General features: G+C 40.9%; 1 protein-coding gene across 3 annotated transcripts in view; it reads left to right on the top strand.

Moving 5' to 3' along the window:
* LOC139475812 (uncharacterized) overlaps positions 1-25,219 on the top strand; it is a 72,919-nt gene extending 47,700 nt beyond the window's left edge. For 2 of the 3 annotated variants that reach the window (XM_071259029.1, XM_071259023.1), the window contains one exon: positions 19,288-25,219. In XM_071259029.1, the coding sequence (XP_071115130.1) occupies positions 19,344-21,017 (1,674 nt within the window). In that variant the 5' untranslated portion in view covers positions 19,288-19,343 and the 3' untranslated portion in view covers positions 21,018-25,219. Of the gene's footprint in view, positions 1-13; positions 238-19,287 lie in introns of those variants that run through there. The other variant, XM_071259016.1, reaches the window with a different exon arrangement.
* The last annotated feature ends 592 nt before the right edge of the window (positions 25,220-25,811 follow it).

Raw genomic sequence — 25,811 nt, 5'->3', positions numbered from 1 at the left:
CCAGTGGTATCGATTGGTGTTTTCTTCCTCGGCGAATCACGGGCTGGGCTGTGTTATATTTATGTAGTTGACCCGCGAGACTGTAGGCATAGACCTACGGGATGGTATTGTAAGCCCGTAGTATGGAAATCCTCGCTTGTCGGCCCTGCGTTACTCACTGTAAGGAATTCCATTCAAGAAGGAGTACACGGCTAATGGTGGCGGAAGACGAGCGGGAGTATGCTCGATCATGCCAAGGTAGGAGAATACTCGTGGCTCTTTGAGGGCGTATTCGTGAAACCTTTTGTATATGGCGTTTCCTGTTTTGTTGATATGTTTCGATATGGTAGAGAGTCATTATTTAACTGAATGTAGGATGTGGTTAAATGCTGATCTGTTATTTCATAACGTGTTCGGTAATTATCTTAATTTGTTAATTAAGTACCTGTTAGAGTTTAGATGGGATGTGAGATCCCCGCGGGTGAAAGTTGGTTTGTGAGTATTAGTGAGTATCTATCGAATAGACGCGGGCCCTTTCATTGCATGAAGTTTCCTATGAGGTTTAGCGTGTGCCCTTGTAGTTGGTGTACCACTTGGTCTCTTGTAGTTGGTAAAATACCTATACCCGTGTAGTTGGTAAAATACCTATACCCGTGTAGTTGGTAAAATACCTATACCCGTGTAGTTGGTATAATACCTATACCCGTGTAGTTGGTAAAATACCTATACCCATGTAGTTGGTAAAATACCTATACCCGTGTAGTTTGTATAATACCTATACCCGTGTAGTTTGTATAATACCTATACCCATGTAGTTGGTATAATACCTATACCCATGTAGTTGGTATAATACCTGTTGGCTTTGTGTTTGAGTTTGATATGTGCGTGGGATGAGGAAGGGGGTGAAACATGTTTCTGCGTATATGTATATTTGATATGGGTGGGATCGGTTGCTATGGATAACCCATCCCTAAAGCGATGGCATTCTGTAGTCTATAGAATACATGTATTTTCCAGACACCAGTTACATGCTGGTGCGATCGGGATAATTTATTGATAATGTGGAGAAATAATTCCATGATCCGATGTGTCATTCCAACAGATCAAAACCACCTTATAAAAAATCCACGTATCTGTCAAAAGTCGCGTCAAAGAAACAAATAACATATACGCTAGAACAGAGAGAACGTGTCGCCTAGAATACTTTGAATATGTAAAGAAAGCTATATCGCTAATGAAAAACCCTTTTTAATTTGAACAAGTACTGTTCAATAGGCTTTATTCAATGACTTTCATGGGACGATAAGATCACCTCACCGATGTACATTGCATGTCAATCTTTCATTTCAACAACTTGTTACAATGAAATGTACATCATGAAACTGACATACGGCGCCCGAGAGACGCAGCAGGCATCAAACACCAGTATCAGGGAAGAGCCATCGTTTGACTGACTGTTGATGGATGGTGTGTGCATAGCGGTGCTACGATAGCGATCCGTTTGAGTGACGTGTGCCGTTATTCACACCAAAAGGGGGCGATATCCACCACTCGTCATATATGACTCAACTGATATTGACACTTGTTAATTGCAACATAGTGCTGTCTACAGCAGATCGCCTGCAGCTACTTACTGGCTTGTGGGTAATCCAGTTAGGTCGCAGGGCTCTAATTACGTTTTAGACGCATCTTCTATACACACCGTGTATACAGTCCATGACTAACTCTGTAACCTTTGGCTATGTGGTTAGTCAATCAGGTTAACTATGACTGGTTTGCCATGTGGTCAAAGAGTTAAACGAGTTAGTAAGACATATATCTATATATGTAAAGTCATGTGTTTCGATAGCATCAAAGGGATTATTTTGGTATAATTCCATTGATGCAAAGAAAGAGTGAGTTCAAAAGACGTATATACGTCATTGGTGAGTATAACGCCGCTTTGAAAAGTATTTCAGTCAGTTCACGGCAACTGATGACGAGAATCAAGAAAAATAAAGAAAAAACACAGTACCATATTATAATGAAATTTGAAACAATTTACCCTGTGTTTAGCAATATTCAAACTAATGCGATGAAACCCTTCTTCGTTTCAAAAACCCTTCTGCTAAAAAGCAGAGTCCGTTTTACAATCTCGAAGAGATGTCTTAATGAATCATTATTAAATTGTGATGATACCAGGTATTCTCGCAAATGTGAGCGTATCCTGTAACACCAGTGGCACCTGTAACACACACATGCAAAGGCAAGTCAAATATCCACCCGAACAAACACGCCATATCTCGGCGGAGCGGGGCATACATTATCTATTTTTTCTTTATATATATATTTATGTGAGATTACTCAATAGCTATTATGTAATTATCAAATGAAAAAAAACATATTCAACATGCTTATATACTTAAAAAATACAAACATTCAAAACACTATCTATTTTGTATTTACCGACTTGCTCGGCCCGAACCTCTCCCAGACCCAAGCATAAGTACTACACTATGTGTCATATGGCTTCTCTCCAGTACACTCCTTGCATCCGTGTAGCTGATGCGGGTTGGGATGATGTAAGAGAACTGTAGTTTTCCGATGACTTGCTTCACAACAGATCCATTACCCACACAACTGCGAAGCCGTTGGGGAAGTTATATTTCCAGTTCAACGACTTTACCATAAAGTGGGGGCACTGGCATCCAGTCGTCTAATGCGCCGCAATTCGCTGTGCAGAGTTGCGTCCCTTGGACACGCCAGAAACCTCTGATCGTGGGTTCGCCCCGGTTATGTTTCTTGGTTTGTCAGCACTATATCCGTGCTCGGGGGTTTCACCAAAGTGGTAAACGTCTGAGACCTGCATCACTTCGGACTTTACTCTCACATGAAACTGACACGCCGGGATATAACTGAAATACGGCCTTAAAAACGGCCTTAAAAACCTACTCACTCACTCACTTACCGTAAAGTGAGAATGAAACCAAAGTCAACTAATCCATATGTGTAGATCAAAAGTACATCTTACGAAGAAAATTGATAATTTTGCAGATAATGAAACAAAAAAAATAACATAGCTTTACCCTTGAATATTACTTGTAAAACCCAGTTAATGTGATAATACCGTTTTATATTTGAATAATATGCGTCTAATTTTCAATAAAACGAAGGTCTTTTCATGTCTATATTAATCTCACTCTTACCGCTACATCTCAATATCGCCTGCGGTGTTTACTGTGGAACTTTAAGTACGTATCGAACTGTCGTTACAACACGGGCAAGACTACCGAACATATCAGATTGTTCTCCCGATCGAATCCGAATGCTTTCACCAGAGTATCTGTTTCTACGAACCGGGACATCAAACGTGGGGCTTCTGCCATCTGTCTATAATACAGCACATCACCACGTTGGAAGGAATTGAAGAGCACAAGTCTTCAAGGGAATTTTATTCTATGGGGAATTTTGAAGAAAGACTGTTGAGATGTTGTTGCTTAGCAACGCAAAATGTCTACCTAATGCTTAGATCTAAGATTGACTATAATTTGAGTGTTCTAATGTTTACAGGAAATGAAACCAGGATTTAAAATGAGTGTGGATTTATGTGACTTAAAAGGTGGTAGTCATTTGACTATTTTCTTAAATGGAGTCTAGTTTAGGTGTCCCTGAAGTTAAGAAACATGGATTTGGCAGCAAAGGTTGTTACTGAGGAGCTTGTACATTGTCGGATAAGTAGTGAGTTAACAACTGAATAAATGCTTACCCAGCCGCTGTATCAATATATAGTAGTCGACTCCACCCCAACACGCACCTCGCATACACACAAACACACTAGAATCATCACTTCACACCCTAATATAAAAATAATATTCATCTCTTAACCTCAACGCAGCCATACATCACCCCGCAACGGTACAACATCACTAAACATCACCTTGCCCTAACGCAACCACACATCACTTTAGCCAACTCCACGCAACATCACCTTGCCCTAACGCAGCCATACATCACTTTAGCCAACTCCACTCAACATCAACTTGCCGTAACGCAGCCATACATAACTTTAGCCAACTCCACTCAACATCACCTTGCCCTAACGCAGCCATACATAACATTAGCCAACTCCACTCAACATCACCTTGCCCTAACGCAGCCATACATAACTTTAGCCAACTCCACTCAACATCACCTTGCCCTAACGCAGCCATACATCACTTTAGCCAAGTCCACTCAACATCACGTTGCCCCAACGCAGCCTTACATCACTTTAGCCAACTCCACTCAACATCACCTTGCCCTAACGCAGCCACACATCACTTCAGCCAACTCCACTCATCATCACCTTGCCCTAACGCAACCACACATCACTTTAGCCAAGTCCACCCAACATCACGTTGCCCCAACGGAGCCTTACATCACTTTAGCCAACCCCACTCAACATCACCTTGCCCCAACGCAGCCTAACATCACTTTAGCCAACCCCACTCAACATCACCTTGCCCTAACGCAGCCATACATAACTTTAGCCAACTCCACTCAACATCACCTTGCCCTAACGCAGCCATACATAACTTCAGCCAACTCCACTCAACATCATCTTGCCCTAACGCAACCACACATCACTTTAGCCAAGTCCACTCAGCATCACCTTGCCCTAACGCAGCCATACATAACTTTAGCCAACTCCACTCAACATCACCTTGCCCTAACGCAGCCATACATAACTTCAGCCAACTCCACTCAACATCACCTTGCCGTAACGCAGCCATACATAACTTCAGCCAACCCCACTCAACATCACCTTGCCCTAACGCAGCCACACATCACTTCAGCCAACTCCACTCAACATCACCTTGCCCTAACGCAACCACACATCACTTTAGCCAACTCCACTCAACATCACCTTGCCCCAACGCAGCCTTACATCACTTTAGCCAACCCCACTCAACATCACCTTGCCCTAACGCAGCCTAACATCACTTTAGCCAACCCCACTCAACATCACCTTGCCCTAACGCAACCATACATCACTTCAGCCAACAACACTCAACATCACCTTGCCCTAACGCAGCCATACATCACTTCAGCCAACTCCACTCAACATCATCTTGCCCTAACGCAACCATACATCACTTCAGCCAACAACACTCAACATCACCTTGCCCTAACGCAACCATACATCACTTCAGCCAACAACACTCAACACCATCTTGCCCTAACGCAGCCATACATCACTTTAGCCAACTCCACTCAACATCACCTTGCCCCAACGCAGCCTAACATCACTTTGCCCGAGCGCATCCCAACCTCACTGTCCCTCAACGTAGACCAACCTCACCCCAACGTTTCCAAACTTCCCGTCGCCTCAACGCAGCCCAGCATCACCTAGTCCCAATGCAACCTGACATCGCTTTAACCATTTTCCCGAGGCAAGGGTGTTAACTGACTGCAGAAGTCCAGTTTCCATTCTTCCCGAACTAAGCTGGAATTATGGCGTTATATTTGGGCTGGGCTAACGAGCCTATGCATAGCCCAATCCAAACCGCGTAACGAAATCGACATCCGGTACGTAAACTGCCGTGCACATTTCGGTCATTGCAGTATTTGCAAAACATGTTAACCGTCAACTAAACGTCAACAGCTATTTTCCAATTTTTTTGATGTTTTAATCAAGGTGCTTACCCGAAGTAAAATCCTTTTTATTACAATATAGATCTTGATTATCGATCAGATCGTCTTCACATTATGTTATTTGAAAAAAATGCAAGTGATACGAGAGGTAGAATCTGATTGGTCAATGGGAGGGACATAGAAGGGACATAATAGCCACTGGTGGCGCTGCGTACGAGCCCAGACACTCCAGCCTAATTTGGCAAGGCTTTAAACTGGACTTTTACAGTTAGTTAACTCCCTTGTCTCAGGAAGATGCGCTTCAACACTCAACATCACCTCGCCCCTAACTCATCCCAACATCCTCTCACTCCACGGCACCTGCCACCGGTGCTCACATTCATCACCCATCACCCATCACCCAACCTCTATTCCTATTCCTGAAGAAAACGAAGAAAGACCCGCTGAACGTTATGATTCAAATGGGTATTTCTACATAAGCAGCCAGTTCCTTGCGGTTCAAGCGAGTCAGATAAAGCCACGTCACTTGTTTCCAGAACAAGAAGGCTTTATGATTATCTGAAAATTTCATATAATCATGACTCAGTATCTATCGACATCAACCATTTCATCCAATAATCAAGAAACGTAACAGAAACACGAGAAAGAAAACTCACGCCACCAAACGGTATTCATCGTCATCTTTTTAACAGGCAAAGTTTTTTTATGTGATATCGGGTAATGTTCCACGTATCAGTGTTAATTTGCCACGGATACTTTAAGCACCCAGTTTCAGATCCTGCGCTAACGTCAGCTTCCTCATCCCTCACAGCTAATCAATGATGCCGTGACCAAACGTCATTTGCCAGACAACTTTCTCCCAACTCGCCGCAAATGTTACATAACACTTTTCTCAGCGGCTTTGGCATAATTGAGATAGTTTGCTTACGATATTGGTTGCTGGAGCAAAGCCCCCACTGGTGACTGCAAGATGAATGATTAATGTTCACGTAGTGTTAACACTGGCGTAATAAGGGAACGTGGACCAGCTGTTGATTGTCATATGTCAATTGCCTTGTTAATTTCACTGAAATGAGCACGCATGATCTGTCAAGTGTCTCTCTGCCTTATCAAACAGCATTTAACTTCTTTACTCGCTCACGAATAATTCCTCCCCTGTTTTATAACGACAGATAAGCATGTATTGATTGGAACGAAATTCGGTGAAATCGTATAGACAGCACATCGCTTGAAGTAATGGAATTAAACTGTATGGAATCTCACTGGATCGTGATGACATCAAAGGATTCTTTGATTGGATCTTAAATCCTTGACAGCAATAGCTGATGAAGACATAGTTTTGTGACTACAGGAATTGTAGGGAGCTCATCTGAGGAAAGCCATTCACAGTGTAGAACACAATCCGAGTACACATGCTTGTCGTAAGAGACGAATAAAATGTGGATCGGAGAGGGATTATATTGTGGATCGGTTGTCCCAAGCATGCAGTGCATGACATAATACCTGGAGGGGTGACACTCTATGGAAGAAGATTTGACTTTTGAAACCGAGTCTGTGTCATCGGGGGCGGTCGGGTAGCCTAGTGGTTAAAGCGTTAGCTCGTCATGCCGAAGACCCGGGTTCGATTCCCGACATGGGTACAATGTGTGAAGCCCATTTCTGGTGTCCCCCGCCGTGATATTGCTAGAATATTGCTAAAAGCGGCGTAAAACCATACTCACTCACTCACTCTGTGTCATCGTCACCGATCGATTTGGACAGTTGTTCACACTATTGACCACTGGTTTCATCCAGGTTAGATTACTTTCCGGCTCCTGCGTCATATCCATAATCTAACGACAGCGGTATACACTGTCCAATATCTGATTCTTTTAAAGGGACATTTGCATACCATTACCATAGTATACAAACTCTAGACCCTATTAACCCCCATTTGTACCACCACTGGGGACTTTCCACCACATCAAGATGATGTTACTGAAACGTTGCTCATAGCAGCGTTTCACGAAACTCACTCTTTTACCCACTCACGAATAGAAACATTGTAAGTCGGGAAGACAGACATAGCAAAAGGCCAACGGCGTTATCTATGTGCGAGGACTACGACATCCGACATTAGAATCTCATTGATTACCTCTCTCCTTCACTGAGCTGATACGTCTGAAGTAATACCCCCTTACTTGGGTTATACTAATATTTATTATCCATGGGCACAAGATAGTGAGTTAAAAATCCACATTCAATCGTCGGTCTAATAAATATTTCACTTACTTTCACTTGCCGTACAGCACAGCGTACTTATATCAGACACATAAGACTGACGAGATGTGCGTAATGACGTCACAATTTGTCATGACGTCATGTTCACATCGTTAGCTTACCGCGCAGCTTCAAATATCGGTACAATGTTGATATTGAAGAGATTATTACCTGACATCTTTTCACCTGTACGAAACGCGTGCCAGAAATCGTGTAATTTTCCCGCTCTAGCTTTGTAAATACAAACATTCGGACACCGTTTCGTAAAACCAGTCTACTTTTGAAGTACCTTATAACATCTAGTGTTAGCTCCACGTCTTAGAAATGTTTAATATTGATATTTTGAATTCTTGAAAAGAGTTATAATCCGCGTTAAATGTCACTAAACACGGACGTAAACACACATTTCTTGCCTCCATGACACCACCTTTGACGACACAAAACTTATGAGAAAAATAACATCGCTTTTCCATCATACAATATCACATCGTGTTATCGACTTTCCAACACTGAAAGAACTAATACCCAGTCTCGATTACTGGTTTTATTTGCTGATAGAGCTGTTCGTAATTACCTTGCGATAAATCAGCCACATCACGGAGACCCTACAAAAAGCACGATGCACTATTTTCATTGAACCAAGCAAATATATCCCAACGGTTTTTCTGACTTTAGTAATCTGGTGTGAAGTTAACGCGAGGTTTCTTCTTTTGATATAAAATAATTGGTTTGAGCTGTTTTGTGGCAAAATACAATGAATGATTCAAAATACTGCGCTATGACTCACGAATAATGAAAAACGGATTGACACATTGATGCTGTCAATAATCATAAATTTCTCTGTGGCAACCCATTTAATATTCCCGATATCATTTGTTGTCTGAACGTTTGGGAACTGTTCTAAGGACGAGATTTAAAATCCCTGAACATTCACTTCACAATTACAATACGTTATGTCGTGTAAAATAAAGACGGGGTTTAACAAATACCAGCGTAGGTGGTACTGGTAAATACAACATTGATGGCTGTTGTCATTTCAGTACTTCAAAGTTTTGGAAATTAAGTTGTCATCTGTTGAATTTTATTCAATTCAACGTCAGTCATTTATTCATTTCATTAAAACCTGTGCATCACTGGACGTTATCTGGCGATACAGAATTAATCATTCGCGAATGATGTGTTAGGTTTAATTATAATTTTATGCTGTTCTGTTGACTCCATCGAAACACGTAATTTAAAATACAAATTACTCTTATGATTACAAGTGTCCAAAAAAATCTTTTAAACAAGAAATATTATGCCAAAGTGACATTTGGACCCTTCACACGGCTCTCATCCACCTCTGAGACTTCCCGAGATGAGCAGGCCCACGGAGCGCCATGACAGCACACGCTTCGTTAGCCTTATTCTTTAAATATCGATTTTTAGCCTAATGATTGCAATTCATTTTCTCTTTATTACATTTCTGAGATTCCGCGACAATCGCCTCGCTATTTCCCCGAGGCAAGGAAGCCACAGATTTTCCCTGCCTTAATTTTGCCGAATATTGTTTGGAAATTAGCGCGTTAAACTAATCTGAGCCAAGGGCGTTGTTTTTCCCCCTTACTGTTTCTGTATCTTGTGGATTTAATGTTTGTAATGGTGTACAGATATGTTTACCATACCTCATTGTCTTTTTTAGATGTATGGAACTACATTTGTAGGAGATAGTTACAGCAGAGACCATATAATATTATATGGTCTCTGGTTACAGTGACAGTATGTTAACGCGAAGTGTATTGACCCTCATATATATAGCTATTTCAGGTTTTCAGGACAAGCACGGTGGTGATATCGGTTGAGTAAATATTGAAGCAATCTGATAATATTATGTGAATGTGGGGCAGTACACATTGTATGCTATTTCTATCATAAGTAATAGAAATGCAAACGCTATTATTAATTTATTACAACTAACCGATCGTATGTGGTTATACAAATGCAACTATCACCCAGATGAAATCTTTACATCCGATCGGACTGAAAATGGGTATTAGGCATAATGAGGCAAATCCAATATATTATCTGATGCTGGAAGCCCGTCTTATCCGATATGTCGACTTAACAGAATTCGAGTCGATGACTAATGTTACATAAAGAAGAAATCTTCCGGTACCATAACGTAAAGTTGTTATAAACAAAACATCGAATTACTGACAGAGTGTATATTTTAGAATACCGAAGTAATGGATGTGCGATTAAATAATTGGTACCAACTACATCGACCACGATATAGTACTGGAAGGTCAAATATCGCCATATGGACAATGTAACCAGCTCCTTACGACAACCATAATGCGATGTTCTGTCAGACGAGTGCCGCGTTACGTGTTCAATAGCAGTCCTATAACTTCAATTGTGAGACAATGTCAAAATACACTCTGAAGATCGTAATTCTATGACAACCATTACCGTTATATAACCCAGTAGTCCGAATAGCATGTTGTATAAGTGAGAGCCTCGGTCAAACTAATGAAGCACGGTGCTGTAATTGATTCCTCTTACATGAAGTAGTTCCTGCAATATGCTTCATCTTCATTCATCATCTACAGAGATATCGTTCTTTAATGGCCGTCCTTCCCCGAGAGACAAACCGTCAACGCTAGATTGGTAATAAATCGAGCGTTTCGGTGTACATGGTTTATGAGAATCGTATCAAATAACGACGGAGATCGATGGATCGGGGTATCGTTGTAACCTAGCAACAGAAATGTGTGTATCCAATCAGAAATAGGTCAATTGTTTTAACGTGTGGCATGTACGTGCTCACTGGAGAAAGTTTCAAATAAATCATATATTTAGCATAGTTGTTCAGGCTGTACACGCCTGGTCGATCAGATTTGATTTTCTTTTTCGGGTTATGAGTGTTATCGTCAAAAGGTTCAAGTAACGTGTTTTAGCTATAACCATCAGGCAGCTTCGAAGCTAAAAACAAACAGCTCAAGCGAATATTGATCATTACGAAGCAAAAAACACATTAAACGTTATTTAAACATTATAGCACGGCGTGTCAGCTTGATGAGGGATGAAAGCCAAAGATAGTGCAGGTCTTAGACGTTTCAATCGTTTGGTAAAACCACGAGCACAGGTCGAGTAATCCTCAGTTCGAGACAAGCGAAGTGACCATGGCGTCGGCATCGGTTTTACCGGGACCTTTAAGATACATCATGTTTGTGAAGGTTTAACGGTATAGCAAACATATAAAGAGGCCAAATACTGACATGATGTTTGGACCAATCTCATTAAAATCAGAGTGAGATATCTGAGAGATGGCCTTTACAACATCCATGGTTCTTCAGTGGTCTAGTCATATAATTTTACTATGTTTGCCTTTTACGCTTTTACATTTGTTTCTGCAGATATCCAAGACTGTCTATTCTCTGGCATTTTAAATTATGAATGTATACCTCTAAAAAATATCTCAAGAAGTCAAAACACTTGATGTTTTGTCCACGTGTTTACGACATTAGACTGACAGGAATCCGGGAGGCCACCATACCATCGAGTAACCTTATCCCAGAGAGCGTCTGGACCCTCGTCTGACTATTGCATCATTTGAGTAGGGCCATCAACATGTCCAATCGTGCCTGTCAATCTGTCTCCCCTGAAGGGCGACGTCAGTGTTTCTCAAAACACACAAATGACATTACGCCGAAATGAGGTCTTACTGGATCATCAGCCCAGAGTTATCCGGAAGGAAGCATTCCCGTCGTGAGTCTTAAGCCGATGGCCCCCGATTACGTAAATGCAGACGAAAAGAAATCAATTGATTGTTCCTCTTGGTAGTGTCACGTGATTAAAAGAGCTTGGTTCCTTGGGTTTTTGAAAGGAAAAAAAGACATTTGTTAACGCGCTGACAGGTCTTCACACGAAAATGGTATTGTGGCACAGACACTGCACAAAGAGAATAAGTCCCTTTGGAAAGAGTCGCATCTTTTTCCAGAAGCTCTTTTGTTAAGCTTGGTTAAGGTAAAGTTGACACGCGAATTTTCCATAATGTTTTGAACGATATTTTAAATCACTGCGAGTTCAAGGAAATGTGTGATGCACGTGATTAATGTTTGTAGAAGGTTTCTGACAAAGAGAGTCACGTGGTGTTATCTTGGACGCAAGGGTGTAGAATAAGGACTAATAAGTTAGTTATTTTGAATGTCTTCATAAATCTTTTCTATTGGACTTCGGGGCGTGATAAAGTTAATGATATAAACGACAGGGCTCGTGGACAACGATGATTTTTACATCATGTCCAAAATGTATGACATTGTCCAAGGGAATTTTGATTTTCTTCGTAACGCTATCAGTATGCGACCTACAATGGACCCCTTCAGTCCGAATTCGAACACTAAAAGTCCTTATACCGTTAGTCCGACTTTCCGAACGATGGACCGGTATGGAACGTGTACGTCTCAGAAAGTGTGTATGTGTTATTGAACTGCGCCTGAACGAACCAATAGTAAATGTGTCCTGATATGAAGACCAATTCGTGTATTGCTCATGAAGACCGTTATTATTAATTTTCATGATACATCAAAATAGACCCCAGACTGAACCAGAAGTTACACTTTCCTTGTATGAAGACCTATTCATATATTGCTCATGAAGACCAATATCGTTTCAAGATGCATTAAAATAGATCCTAGATGGAATCAGTATAGATACACTTTCCTTATATGAAGACCTATTCATATATTGCACATGAAGACCAATATCGTTTCATGATGCATTAAAATAGATCCTAGATGGAATCAGATAGATACACTTTCCTTATATGAAGACCTTTTCATATATTGCTTATGAAGACCAATATCGTTTCATGATGCATTAAAACAGATCCTAGATGGAATCAGTATAGATACACTTTCCTTATATGAAGACCTATTCAGATGATGCATATGAAGACAAATATCATTTCGTGATGCACCATAATACATTGCAGTTTTAAAGGGAGAGGATGTGACGAGAATGTTAGAAGCTGTCCGATCAAATGGGTTTATAACATAAGACACGGTATGTAACTATCAAAGCAATTTCAGCCTTAATAAGTACAGAAATGGAGAAACTTCCGGACAGGAGTTCACTAGGGTAGAAGAACATTGTATCAATACTACTTCTACAGATCTATCCGACTCAAGACGTGATTTCCGTAATTCCCCTCAATCCAAGACTCTTCTGCCCTAGTAGCCCTCATCACGATGTCACTACAGACTCCAATTTCTGAATATCGATATCGGGAGTCCTGCTCCCTAGACTCTCCCAATTTATGTTATTTGCCAAACAGTATCATATGTGATTAATGCACTTCGATTTTTACCAGACCACTTGCTTTTAAGTGCTGCTGGAATTAGTCTGAGCTCATGCATCGACGTTCGGAAGGACCAGTGTCTCGACTTATTTGTCTAGGCGGAATATCTGCATTGAATTAACCCCTTTCATCTATCAGAGTCTGTCGATAGTTGTAGGGAAATGTCTCGCAAAGCATAATGTTGATGGGGTCACCTTTGTAGGCATGTATAAGGCTGTCTATCTCTTCGCCGAAATATGAAGCCTGTTAGCAGCGGTAGACACGATGCAAGATCTTTGTATTTGTATCTAAGAGATTTTTAGTGTATTGTGTCTTATACACTTCCCGGAAGTCTGTCTGTGCGGCCTTTTCATACGTGTTCTTAGTTACGGCTTTAGTCTCTTCCATGGAAGTGACTTGTGTCAATTCTTATTCAGATCTTGATCTAGACTGGAAACAGTTTGTCAAATTTAGTTAATATTACAAGGCTGCAAATCGCCAGTATGGCTCGATCGTGCAAATATTCTGCGAATATTTCTACTAAGGTTTTGACTGCACCCTCGATTAACCATTGTAATGTATCATTCCATTATTATAAATACCCTGAACCCATTCACCAACATAGCTTCGTTTTGAGCAAGGTTCGCACGACACAATGCTACAAATGACCATGCAATCAAATAACCCGCACGAACGAGGTAAACTTTATGCTCAGCTGTGTCAGGGGCGATGGAGGAAGACATATAGCCCCCGAAAAAGGGTTACGTATAAGGTTAACTAAAATACTTCTATGACGTAACCACTGAGTATTAATGACCTCTCACGTCTCCTAATTTCTGATCTGAATGAGGGGCGGTCGGGTAGCCTAGTGTGTAAGCGTTCGCTCGTCACGCCGAAGACCCGGGTTCGAATCACGACATGGGTACAATGCGTGAAGCCCATTTCTGGTGTCCCCCGCCGTGATATTGCTGGAATATTGCTAAAAGCGGCGTAAAACCAAATTCACTCACTCACTAATCTGAATGATGAGTATCGTGAGTGAGTGAGTTGGGTTTAAGGCTGTTTTGAACAGTATTCCAGTTATATCACGGCGTGTCTGCTTGGTATGGGAGGATAGCCCGAAGTGGTGCAGGTCTGAGACGTTCACCATTATATGAGTATAGGCTGCACGAGAGAAGAAGAAGATGAGACTGCAATTGGTGTGGATTTGTATAAAATATATGCTCTAGGTCGGTATGAGAGTTTACGATTTAGGTGTTGGCGTCACTTACGAAACGAGGTTATGTTGAGGTTATGTATACAATACCAGATGATCGAGGTTGCAGAGATTGCTGTCCCAGCAGTATTGTATCTACAAGTACCACATGTCACGAGTTAGCTGTGTACCTGCCTTATGACTCGCATCAATAATGTATTTGCCTCCTGTCTCATTAGACATGTATCTCCCAATCAAATTATCCACACGTCTAAACCGTCGTCATCTGTTGACTTTTGCTATCAGGATTTCGCCTGCTTCGACAGACATGAAGTAATGCTGAAGTTCCTGGACAAGGTGTATACTACAGCAACACTTTCTTTTTCTGTTATGTTTATTATCCTTGTATATTAGCACCTTCTCACATTCTGGTTTGACGTTTTCCCGCCAAATGCTTGCTTGCAGACGATGAGTGTCGTCTGCTCAATTTGATCGTCTGCCAGAAAAGCTGTTCACGCGAGGCAAGAAATCCTATATCCCTTAATCTGACGTCAATGCATGGGACGGAGTTATTGCTACCGTATTTCCCCAACTTGGTTCTAATATATACGTAAGTTACCATTTCAGACGTTTTCTGTCAAATATCAATAATCACCAAAGCTCATTTTAACGTACTTTCAACAACTCCCAGCTAACTACTTGAGCCAGGGGAGGCCAACTATTATTCCGAAAATATATCGTTTCTCATTGTTCAGGAGCTAATGGTAGCAGGTTAGAACCCCAGTTTCGCAGCCATTTAGAACTTAGATGTGTCGGTACCATAACCATCCGAGCTGGTTTCACAAACGTGATAAACATTAACGAGTTGCTTCCCTTGAGCTGACGCGTCACATAACTGAAACAGGTTCTCGAAGTAGCGTTACTCACCCACACCCCGTCTACAGTTTGTGTCGCCACTGCCTCCGTGTGTAGATTTTCAGATTTTTCCGTGTGTCAAATCTCTGTAAGATCTTACACTGGTAGTTCAGTTGTCTAAGACATCGCAATTCAATGTATTTCACTTAGCCGTGCCTGGGTGAGCTAATCTTTGGGTTTGAATCCCAAAGTCGCCCGACTGTGATCCTTGATCCTTGGTCTGTCATCACCACACCTATACTTGTTTCACCAAAGTGGTAAATATCTACATTGGTCTTTTCCTTAACATTCAGATGATATAACTAAATTATTGTTCAAAGCGGCGATAAACCAAACTAACGACGTCCCTCAATGACTGAACTAACAGCTTACTTTTTCAATGTATGGAGGGGCCCAGTCGCCTAAGGCGCTGCGATTCGCTGTGCAGAATTGTGTCCCTTTGGGAAAGCCAGAAACTTATGATTGCGGGTTCGAATCCCGGTTCGCCCCAATCATGTCTCTAGGTTTGTCAGCTCCATACCCGTGCTCGTGGGTTTCACCGAAGTGGTAAACGTCTGAGGCCTGCATCACTTCGGGCTTTACTCCCACATTAAACTGACACGCCGTGATATAACTGGAATACTGATAAAAGCGGCGTTAAACCCAACGCACCCACTCACTCATTGTATGGCCCTATCGACAAGAAATGATAAAATATGATTCACATGCCTGTTATGAGTTTTCCGGTATTATCATTATAGAAGAAGGCTTAGTGCCATATATCAAGTAGCAACGGAAACTGCTTCTTTGGTTTCACGTTTAAGAATACAATTATGATTAATAGGGAACAAACAATCCAACGGCCTTGCACGACCACCCTCGATACATCATTGTTAATGAGCTCAGTGTACAATCCATTTGCCACGATGCTACGGTAACTCAAGACCGGCAGGAGAAAACAGGCATCTCAGCGCCCATCTGTAGTTGCACTTCCTCATGAGAGGAACAGATGGGGCAGAACTCTTATTACCTCTGTCTTGTTACTTAAGGTAGGCACAATGAGCTGCACACACCTTCCATCGACTTATTCACCTTTGTCAAGCTGGGCCCAGCTGGAGAAATATCGCTGACGTATTCAATAGCTAAGACAGTGCCGACATATTTGATAGCTGTCAGTTTCTATATTTAAAAGCCCTACAATCAGTCTTGCTAAAACGAAGGTCAAGGACCATGAACATCGGCGTATCCTTAATTCGCTATCTATGTTTTACGGAACTTAATTTTTAATAACCGAATTTTGCAATATCCGATCCTTCGAAAAAGGTCACAACGTATCATACAGTCTGAAATTCTGAATCGTACTGTATTGCTCTAAATAGAGGGTTTTCTCTTTTGAATTTGTACCTTATATTTTTTCATGACCTTATTTCTTCCTGGCTACTTTACATCGTATTTGCGCCCTAGTGAGGAACCATCTAACTTATTACTGTGTCATCAAAAACAGAAATATGCACGTTAATCAGTGGTAAGAAATGCAATGGGTGAATTCCTTAAAGGCGTTTTAATATAATGTGTTTCTTCTGGGTTTTGTTTCTTTATCTTTGGTCGATATGAACACCTACACTTCCTTCTTGAACGTACCAAGCTCATGCTCGGGGCTTTCGTCAAAGTGGCAAACATCCAAGACCTGTATTTATCCTCCAAAACTGGCTCCCACAGGAGATATCGCTTGGATTAGATCAAGCGATATCTACGCTGTAGATATCGCTGCAATGAAATTACATCACAATGCTTTGCAGACCATTGTGACGTCACTGGTTACCATGACGTCACAATCAAATAACATCACTAATAGCTCTGCTACTGAAGCAGCACTTTTTACATTGCTAATATCTGTCTACAAATTGAAAAAGTTGGAAGAATGATGTTGGTTGATAAATAAAATCTCACCCTCGTGTCTTTTGATATCAAATATGTCAACACTCGTTGATAAAAGTGGCACTTTTATCAACTCGTGTTGATATATTTTATATCAAAAGACACTCGGGTGAGATTTTATCAACATGTAGCTGGCTTGCCGTTATATTACTGAAATGCTTACAAAGTCACTCACTCACTAACTCACTCACCCACACTCTCACTAAGCCTTTGCAAACAAAAGCTGTGGGTCAAAGTTATGATGTATTGTATCACATAACCAATGTTAGTAAGTTATACGTTTTTAAAATGTAAGAAAGAGAAAAAACAATTGTTGGAACATTATTTATAACATTAGCCTTTCTGGTATGAATAATATGCAAAAGACCGCTTTGATGTTTGATGTTTGATGTTTGATATTTTCAAGTTTCATCCACGCGACTTAAGATATTTGACTCATAACGTGTACAGTTGCGTTCGTTTATGAACTTCCTTGGTATAAACTGAGTGGGTTTCTGAGGTTTCTACAGCGTTTGTTCTAAATGTCAAATGCAGCTGGAAATATCATGAGACTAATGTATGTGGTTGAAGTCAAATTTCCACGGCAGTATTTTGTGGGTGTCATTCTGAGCTCTGTGGTACTTATTTATTTGACCTCACGATGAGTCTGACGCTGAAGTAGGTGCTTCTGACGCTGTGTGACGTCGTCTGACGGGGTATATATGTATATGTTCTGTGCATCTGACGTCGCATGACGCTGTGTGACGTCGTCTGACGGGTATATATGTATATGTTCTGTGCATCTGACGTCGCATGACGCTGTGGGACGTCGTCTGACGGGGTATATATGTATATGTTCTGTGCATCTGACGTCGCATGACGCTGTGTGACGTCGTCTGATGGGGTATATATGTATACGCTCTGTGCATCTGACATGACATTCTGGTTCTATTAAGTCGCGTTTGTTTTTGGAAGCGTCTTCTTCCTTCGTGAATTACACCGATGTGGTGAGGCTTAGCACTGGAGGCACGGCACAGTTGTTATTTAGCTTCCGGCCACAGAGAATGTGTTCACAATGATGCATGATGTGGGCGACTGTATAACGGGGGGCTTAGGTTTCAAAGGTGTAAAACAGGAGAGTCTCGTTTTGGCGTTGCCGAGATCCACAAGGAGTTGGAAATACCGCAGTGTTGGTATAGAGGTGTAATTTGGAGAGGTTTTTTTTATTGAGTTGGGGACGTAGATTTACTTAGAAATGATCATCGGTTCCAGGTACAAAGTCGACATACCATATACTTATAGAATCTAGTCCAGTATAACGAAAGTGCCACATGTACTACCACAGTGGCTTACAGTCGATCCTTGATAGGGGGAGTTTCAAGCCTTTAATTGTAATACTATGTATTAATCATAGGGCTGCTTTGTGTTATGAGTGTCAATGCTCAATTATTCAAAATGCGATATATATCTGAAAAATAAAGGGGCGGTCGGGTAGCCTAGTGGTTAAAGCGTTCGCTCGTCACGCTGAAGACCCGGGTTCGATTCCCAACATGGGTACAATGTGTGAAGCTCATTTCTGGTGTCCCCCGCCGTGATATTGCTGGAATATTGCTAAAAGCGGCGTAAAACCATACTAACTTACTCACTCACTCACTCTGAAAAATAAATACTTTCGTTATTCAATAGGAGAGTGCAACAATACTTTTTAATATTCGACAGACGCGTTTGGACTCCAAGTCAGGTCTGATAATTTTCGGTAGTGACTTTAGTTACAAACAAAGTAATGAGAATTACCCTTAAGTGGTATTCCCCAAACCGTAGCCAATCAGGTGTCTCCGTTTGGTGAACTCCTAACATTATTTTCATATTGCTCTGTATCTTATTATATCAAAAAATAATTATAGATTTTATGGCTGGTCATCTCTTGTTTTCGTAGACTTCATCATCGGTCAATACTGTTTTTTTCTGGTCCAAATAAACACTTATTGACCTCATATAACGTCTATAATTGTATAGTGTCTTCGCAACAACCAATGTGTCGATATACCCGCATGCACACTCTGCATGACTTAGCTCCATGTATATTTATGTTTATTTCTTATTGTTGCAGGTGAAGTGTAGTGGACGCTGGTCAGGTGACGTGACCCCCATGGGACGCACGGCACGATGAAGTTGAGAGACTTTGTAGCCAATTCCCTGCCAAGGGTCCGCGGCAAGAAGAAGAAGCAGAACCAGATACAGCGTACACTGAACAACGAGCGTTATGACGCCAACAAGAACAAGAACAAGGTTCCAGACGCCAACGCATCCTGGGAATGTTGCCATGACAACAACAACAAATGCCCACCAGAAGGTAGCTGCGAGTACGCCCTAAATCAGGCCGTCAAATCGGTGTGCGGTGAGATTATCGATACGTTTAATATTGACACTTACAATTACCGTGTTAATAACTCCCTGGGCGAGGATCAATACACATGCTACAACGACCTCTCCTCTTATCAGAAAACAGAAGAGGCCGACAAGAAAAATGAGGCGGCGAACATAAGCAGCGATAGTGAGAAACAGTTTAACACTGTCCCCAAGACCAGGTCCAGGATCCGCACCAATCCCTGGCTCCCTTCTCCCAGAAGCACCCCCTCTAATTCCTCGGGGTCGTCCAGCCCCACCTCCTCGGTCACCACATCACCCCTGAGCCCCATCCACCACAAGCTGAGGTCGCTATGTATCAAGGATAGCTGTACTCTTTCTACAACCTCCTCCGACAGCCTCATGGATACCGACCAATCAGCGTCGTCCCCGGATTCGGCTGTAGGTGACGTCACAGAGGCATCCGGGGTATTGGATCGTGACAAATGGAGCGGTAGATTGGATCTTTCCCATCTACCCTCGTTTAAAGAGGATGGAGCGTATTCCTACACGGCCTGGGATACAGACGCCTCGACTGACCTCTCCCCTTGCACGGAGAACTGCAACTGTAACGAAAATATTGGCGAGCCTGAACATAATATAAGTTTCGAGTATGAGGAAGCTTTAGATGATACGCTTGAAAAGGGGTCTGTGAAGAGAGACATTTCTTTGCAAGATCTTCTGGATGACGATGTGCAGAAGGATGTTGCCGTGCAGACTGAGTTTGAGGATTATGATGAAGACTCCGACTGGCTGATTGACGGCAGTTCAGATGAAGGCAGTACTGACCTTGCCAGTGGAGAATGTGTAAAATACTGTTTTGTTCGGGATATCATGCAGGATTCTACTGACACAGGATATTCGAGTTTAGGGCGAGATGGACAAACGGAACTTGATGATGAGTTCCAGTTTATCAAACCGGATCAGTATCAACAAACAGAACCTTGCCAGGCCTCGGAACCGGACCAGGGGAAGATAACCCCCATATTAACCAGTATTTCAGAAATAGAGTGTGTCTGCGAAGCTCTTCCAGCAACAGAGGAACCTCCCGTCGAGGACGACAATGACATTGAGAAAGAGCGCTACGTGACGAACAGATATCCAGAAGAAACGTCAGGTCGAACCCTACAAGAAATTAAAACAAGTCTGGAAGAGAAGGTCTTCCTCCTTCGCCAAGAGAAGAGGATCGTTGAGCAGAAAATCAAGGAGGCGCAGGAAGAAGAAAAAATCCGACAGCAAGAGAAGATGAGATTCCACCGTCAACTCAATATCCACAGAAAGCAAATTTTGCTCAAAACCCTTCATGATCTCAAAGCGAAACTAGAGTGTCAGAGTGAACGTCTTCAGGATAGCTACAGTGCTGTGCTCACAATGCAAAAGAGGTTTGCCCAGAGAAACTCACCGCTTCTCCTACTGGCTTCCTCTTCAACATGACTAGCGGTTCAGCCAATTATCAGCGCTGATACGTGTAACTGAAGGATATGTCCTCCATTTTGAATCAAAAGTATTTGGATCTTGTGATCGTTATTTCGATCTGACAGCTGTTAATTTTGGTGGGATTTTGAGTGCTATGTTACGTTAGGGCTGTAATAGCTGAGCGGTGTCATTGAATCCAAATCATTAGTTGTATGACCGCTGTTTTACATTGCTTAAGTGCTGAATGGACCGGAACGGAAGTGAGCTGTTTCTGCACGAAGCTGAGAGTTGCACGGTTCGCTTTGTTGAGAGTGAGGCCGGAAGTGACGTGTGCAATGACAGCTATGGCAGTGTACAGTGTGTACATGTGTGACAGCACATTTTTGAAGGGTGCTTGAAGGTACATGAACGTCAACTAGTGGTTTTTTCTGAAAGTAATAGTGTTGGAAGAGCAACTTGACAAACGCTCATCAACATTGCCCTGCCCACCAACATTGCTGAATGAGAGCGGTTTGTTTTTCCCATTAACTGGAGACTCGCGTTTTATGAGGTCATACAACTGAAGGAATATGTAAGAAAAAGAAAGACAAGCCACAACATTTTCAAGAAACGCGTCGAATTATTAATTCTTAAAACAACATGCAAAAGATTCTAGGGTTAACTTTGTTTCCCCAAATCATTCATTGCGAAGGGTTATTTTTGAAAAAAACAAAAATAGCAATCGCACGCACTGACAGTTGTTTATTTACATACGATACAGTCATCAAAAGCAGCTGGCGAAATGAAAATTGGAAACGTTTATGGAAGCGAAATACCTCGAAGACCATAAACGTTGAGATAAAACAGCCAAAACGGTAATGAAACTTCTAAATTCAATTTAGGCGTCTGGTCTTAACAGTTTGTCGATATTTTGTACCTGTCGCGACCATGTAATGAAAACAGGTGGCAAGGCATTCTTCCTATAACCATACGTAAACAGTAGCTGTGTTTTTGGCTCTCATAAGCTAACTGTAAAGATACTTTGACAATTTTCCAAGATTTGGCCACATATTTGACAATTCTCCAGTTGCGCGGCTGTTCGTGTTTTGGCCTTTAACTACTTCTGTTCTCGAGACATAAATGCCATTGCATAGCAGACTTTTTACATTATTTGTTTAACCGAATGTCTATAATAACAGTTGTTAACGACGTATGGTAGAATGGATGAGTTGGTGGCAAAAAATAGCATGACAAAAAATGTGTCACATTTGTGAAATAGTTGTACGGTTTTTTTAAGAAGAGATACTGGAACGTCTTACAGCATATGTGTGCGTTGTCTGTGTGGCACTTATGTTGAATATCGTATCAATTGAACATATTACACGGTGATTTATCACTTATTCAAGGTATACCAGCGACATCAAAAGAACCACCACCATTGGATCTCGACGGATGGGGAAATAGGAATTAATTATTTCTGGAAGTCCCTGTTTTTAAACTGAATCTTCTCCGAGAAATGTTAACGGCGTTGTGGTATTTATGACTGAAATGGACACCACTGACATGGTGACTCATTGTGCAATGTTTACAATAATGTCAATTTCCAATCATTTAACCGCCTGTCAAAATCTCCACGTTGGTGTCGTGCATCCAGCAGTTAGGCTCATTTGACAGCCTGGCCGTGTGACTTCTGCGACATTTGCCAGATTTCGAAATATCGATTGAAATTTAACGGGAGTGTTTTATTTGAATTTTAAAAGAAATTGCTTAAAGTAAAAGCAACATCATTTGCCTTGTCTCTTTTCCCAATAATATCAGGTTCAACACGAATTTCTTTTCGTCTTTGCATGCTACTGTTCCTTTATTAATCTGTGAGGTTAACACTATCGGTACTCCGATATGGGCTAGGACAAACAATAACAGATCATGTTAATTTTATTGATAATTAAAATTAATCATATTTATGAAATATGTGAACTCACAGAAACATCTGTCATATATTGGCTCATGAATGAAACTAGAATGTTTGAATATCCATTTCACTCTCTTTCTCGTGTCTTCATTTCCACAAATACATTTTCGTTTCGTTTCGATGTCTTTTGCGTTCATAGTTTTCGTAAATTTCAGTTTTACTCTTTTTAAAACTGAAGTTTGTTGTTCCATCTTTCGTAAATGAGAATGAGTTATGGTTACCATGGGAATGTGCGTAAAAAGACATATATACATTTCATATGACCTATTCTCTGTCTGGTTCTGTGTCGTTTAGATTCATTTTTTGTTATGACCACAACTATTTTCGCCGATACGTGGCAAAGCACTCTTTCCTGTTCAAAAACATTGTATCTTCTATTTTATTCAGTGTTTGGAAATTGACATCGTTGTCTATTTCTTTTCGTGTCGTTGGTATTTACAACAAATGGCAGTTTAAACAATTTATTGTATTTTGGACGTGTTGCTCTTTTTGAACAATGCATCATTGTGGTCAGAGCAGTGGCACTAAAACTTGACGAGTGTTGCACGAGTTTAGACTTTTAGTATTGTCCACAGTAAACGTTTATTTGTGCGCTTTGCGTATACCTCTGAAAGGGATGTTCCCAGATGGAGAAAATATATTTCAAAGTTTTTACAAATCAGTGAAATTGACAGTGATGTAATTTTACGATTTTGGAATCATTTCAAATTGTTGTGTATCCTGAACCTCTACTGTTGCCTTTGTCATAAATATGTATGATGATGGTCACAATCGATTAATGAAATGATCGTGTTTAAAGGTTCGTCGTTTGTTGAAATGAAATGTGGACAAATCCTTGTTCCAATTGAAGAAATGAAACCGATTGTGGTTCTTAATTTTTTTTAATCTGGTTGTTATACATTTGAAGTTTTTGAGTCCTGTTAGTTTGGTTGCATATATCGTGTAGCTATATGGTGCTGACGTGAGTCAATATAAAATATGGAAGCCCATTGCGGTCACAATCTGCCTGCGTACGCGGCTGTTACGGTGTATATGTTAGTTGACTTTGGTCTTGTACCAGAATGTTAATGTCATTACAAGTATAACCCGTCGTCATAGAGTTGTCATTCATTATACATTTCAATATTTATCGTTGTCATTTCTCAACCACTAAAGTTGCATTTCTAGAAAGTTGAAATTGATTAGACTCGCTTACTGCATATTTCATGTTCAGTGCTTGAGGATGTCAGTATCTTATTCGAAAAACAAAGGCTAGACAAGGTTGTCGATTTCATTGTTTAATAGGCTGATCTTCACATGATTATAATGTTGTGATGTACATGATGTTTGCAATAAGCGTTCTATTTCAAATGTCAATTTCACAGTCAGTTGTTTTTTTTATAGCGGTAGTGAGATTTCGATGTGCCAAATATCTGTAAAACCCACCAAAGGTAATTATTAACATCACGATTTTATATAATGAATGTTTGTAAATTTACAATGCATTCTTCAATTTGCTTCGTGTTAATAGGGCGTATGTTCATATCAGTCTTTGCGAATAAATGGACTTAGTGACACAGTGAAGAAACGGTCAAGGGGAAGTAACTCTAATCTTAGTCTACAGGCAATGGTATTTGGACCGGTTTGTTATTTTTACATACACGAATCTATCAAATTGAAAAAAAGTAGGATAAACTTCAGTGTAATGATACACAGTGATGTTTTTTTTATGAAAATAATCACTTTATTCCCTAATGAAAAAGCATATCAGTGTGTACAGTTGTGTAAGTATTGGGCGTCTCATCAACATCCTTTGTATAAATTTGTATTTTCTGTAAATTAAGAGTGCGATATTTATTATTATGCCTGATTGACAGGGGTGTACATATCACCTGACTTGAAATGAATTAGGGCAATGAATAAAAAAGTCCAGTAAACACTGAATGAGATTTCTCACTGTCACTGTCAATGTGAAAAGATGCGGACTCTCATTTAAAGATTGCCAAAATTATTGTAAATTTAATAAAAATAAATAATTTAAAAACTACTTGTTTCGGAATTGTCACATTCCTGTGAGAGGCTTTAACTGTTATGAAGTATTTCTGAAGAAGCTTTCCCAGACGTGTAGATATATCTATCTGTCTATTTCTCTACAACGGTATGACGTTTGTGTTGGTTATTGAACTGACATGCTAGCTGGTATAATAATTTATTGTTTCACAACGTTACTTGGCATTTGTGTTAAAGTCGCTATGTCTAGTTGACGTGCAAATAAATAGATCTCAAAATATTCTGGTGTTTTTTGTTCTATGTCCAGTCATGATGAATAATATAATTTTCTTTTATTTCTATATACCAATTTTAAATAATTATAATACATATTGATGTTCAGCGTAAGACTTACCAAGCAGTCGTGCACTATGTCTAGTAAGACTGAGATGTCTTCACGATGTTTTTTGTACGCCGCACTCAGCAATATTCCAGCTATATGACGGCGGTCTGTGAATAATCGAGTCTGGATGAGACAATCCAGTGATTGACATCATGAGCATCGATCCACGCAATTGGGATACGATGAAATGCATCAACCAAGTCAGCGATCCTGACCACCCGATCCCGTTAGTCGCCTAGTACGACAAGCATAGTCGCCTTTCACGGCAAGCATGGTTTGTTGAAGACCTATTCTACCCCGGACCTTCACGGGTCTCTTCACGATGTAATCCCACTAGGAACAGGTATACGGTTGTCCCATATATTGCATTAAGTGGTCCGCCTCTGTAGCCTAATGGATAGAGAGTCTGCCCGGAGAGCGGAAGCTCGGTGGTTCGAACCCTGTCCGCGTCATTCCAAAAGAATTTAAAATGGTAATTGTTGTTACCTTT

Source organism: Haliotis cracherodii, unplaced genomic scaffold (assembly GCF_022045235.1).
Source record: "Haliotis cracherodii isolate W230 unplaced genomic scaffold, xgHalCrac1.p SCAF_1, whole genome shotgun sequence".
In the NCBI taxonomy this organism is placed as follows: Eukaryota; Metazoa; Mollusca; class Gastropoda; order Lepetellida; family Haliotidae; genus Haliotis; species Haliotis cracherodii.
The sequence above is the reverse complement of the archived record's forward strand: the minus strand, read 5'-3'. Positions and strand labels throughout refer to the sequence as shown.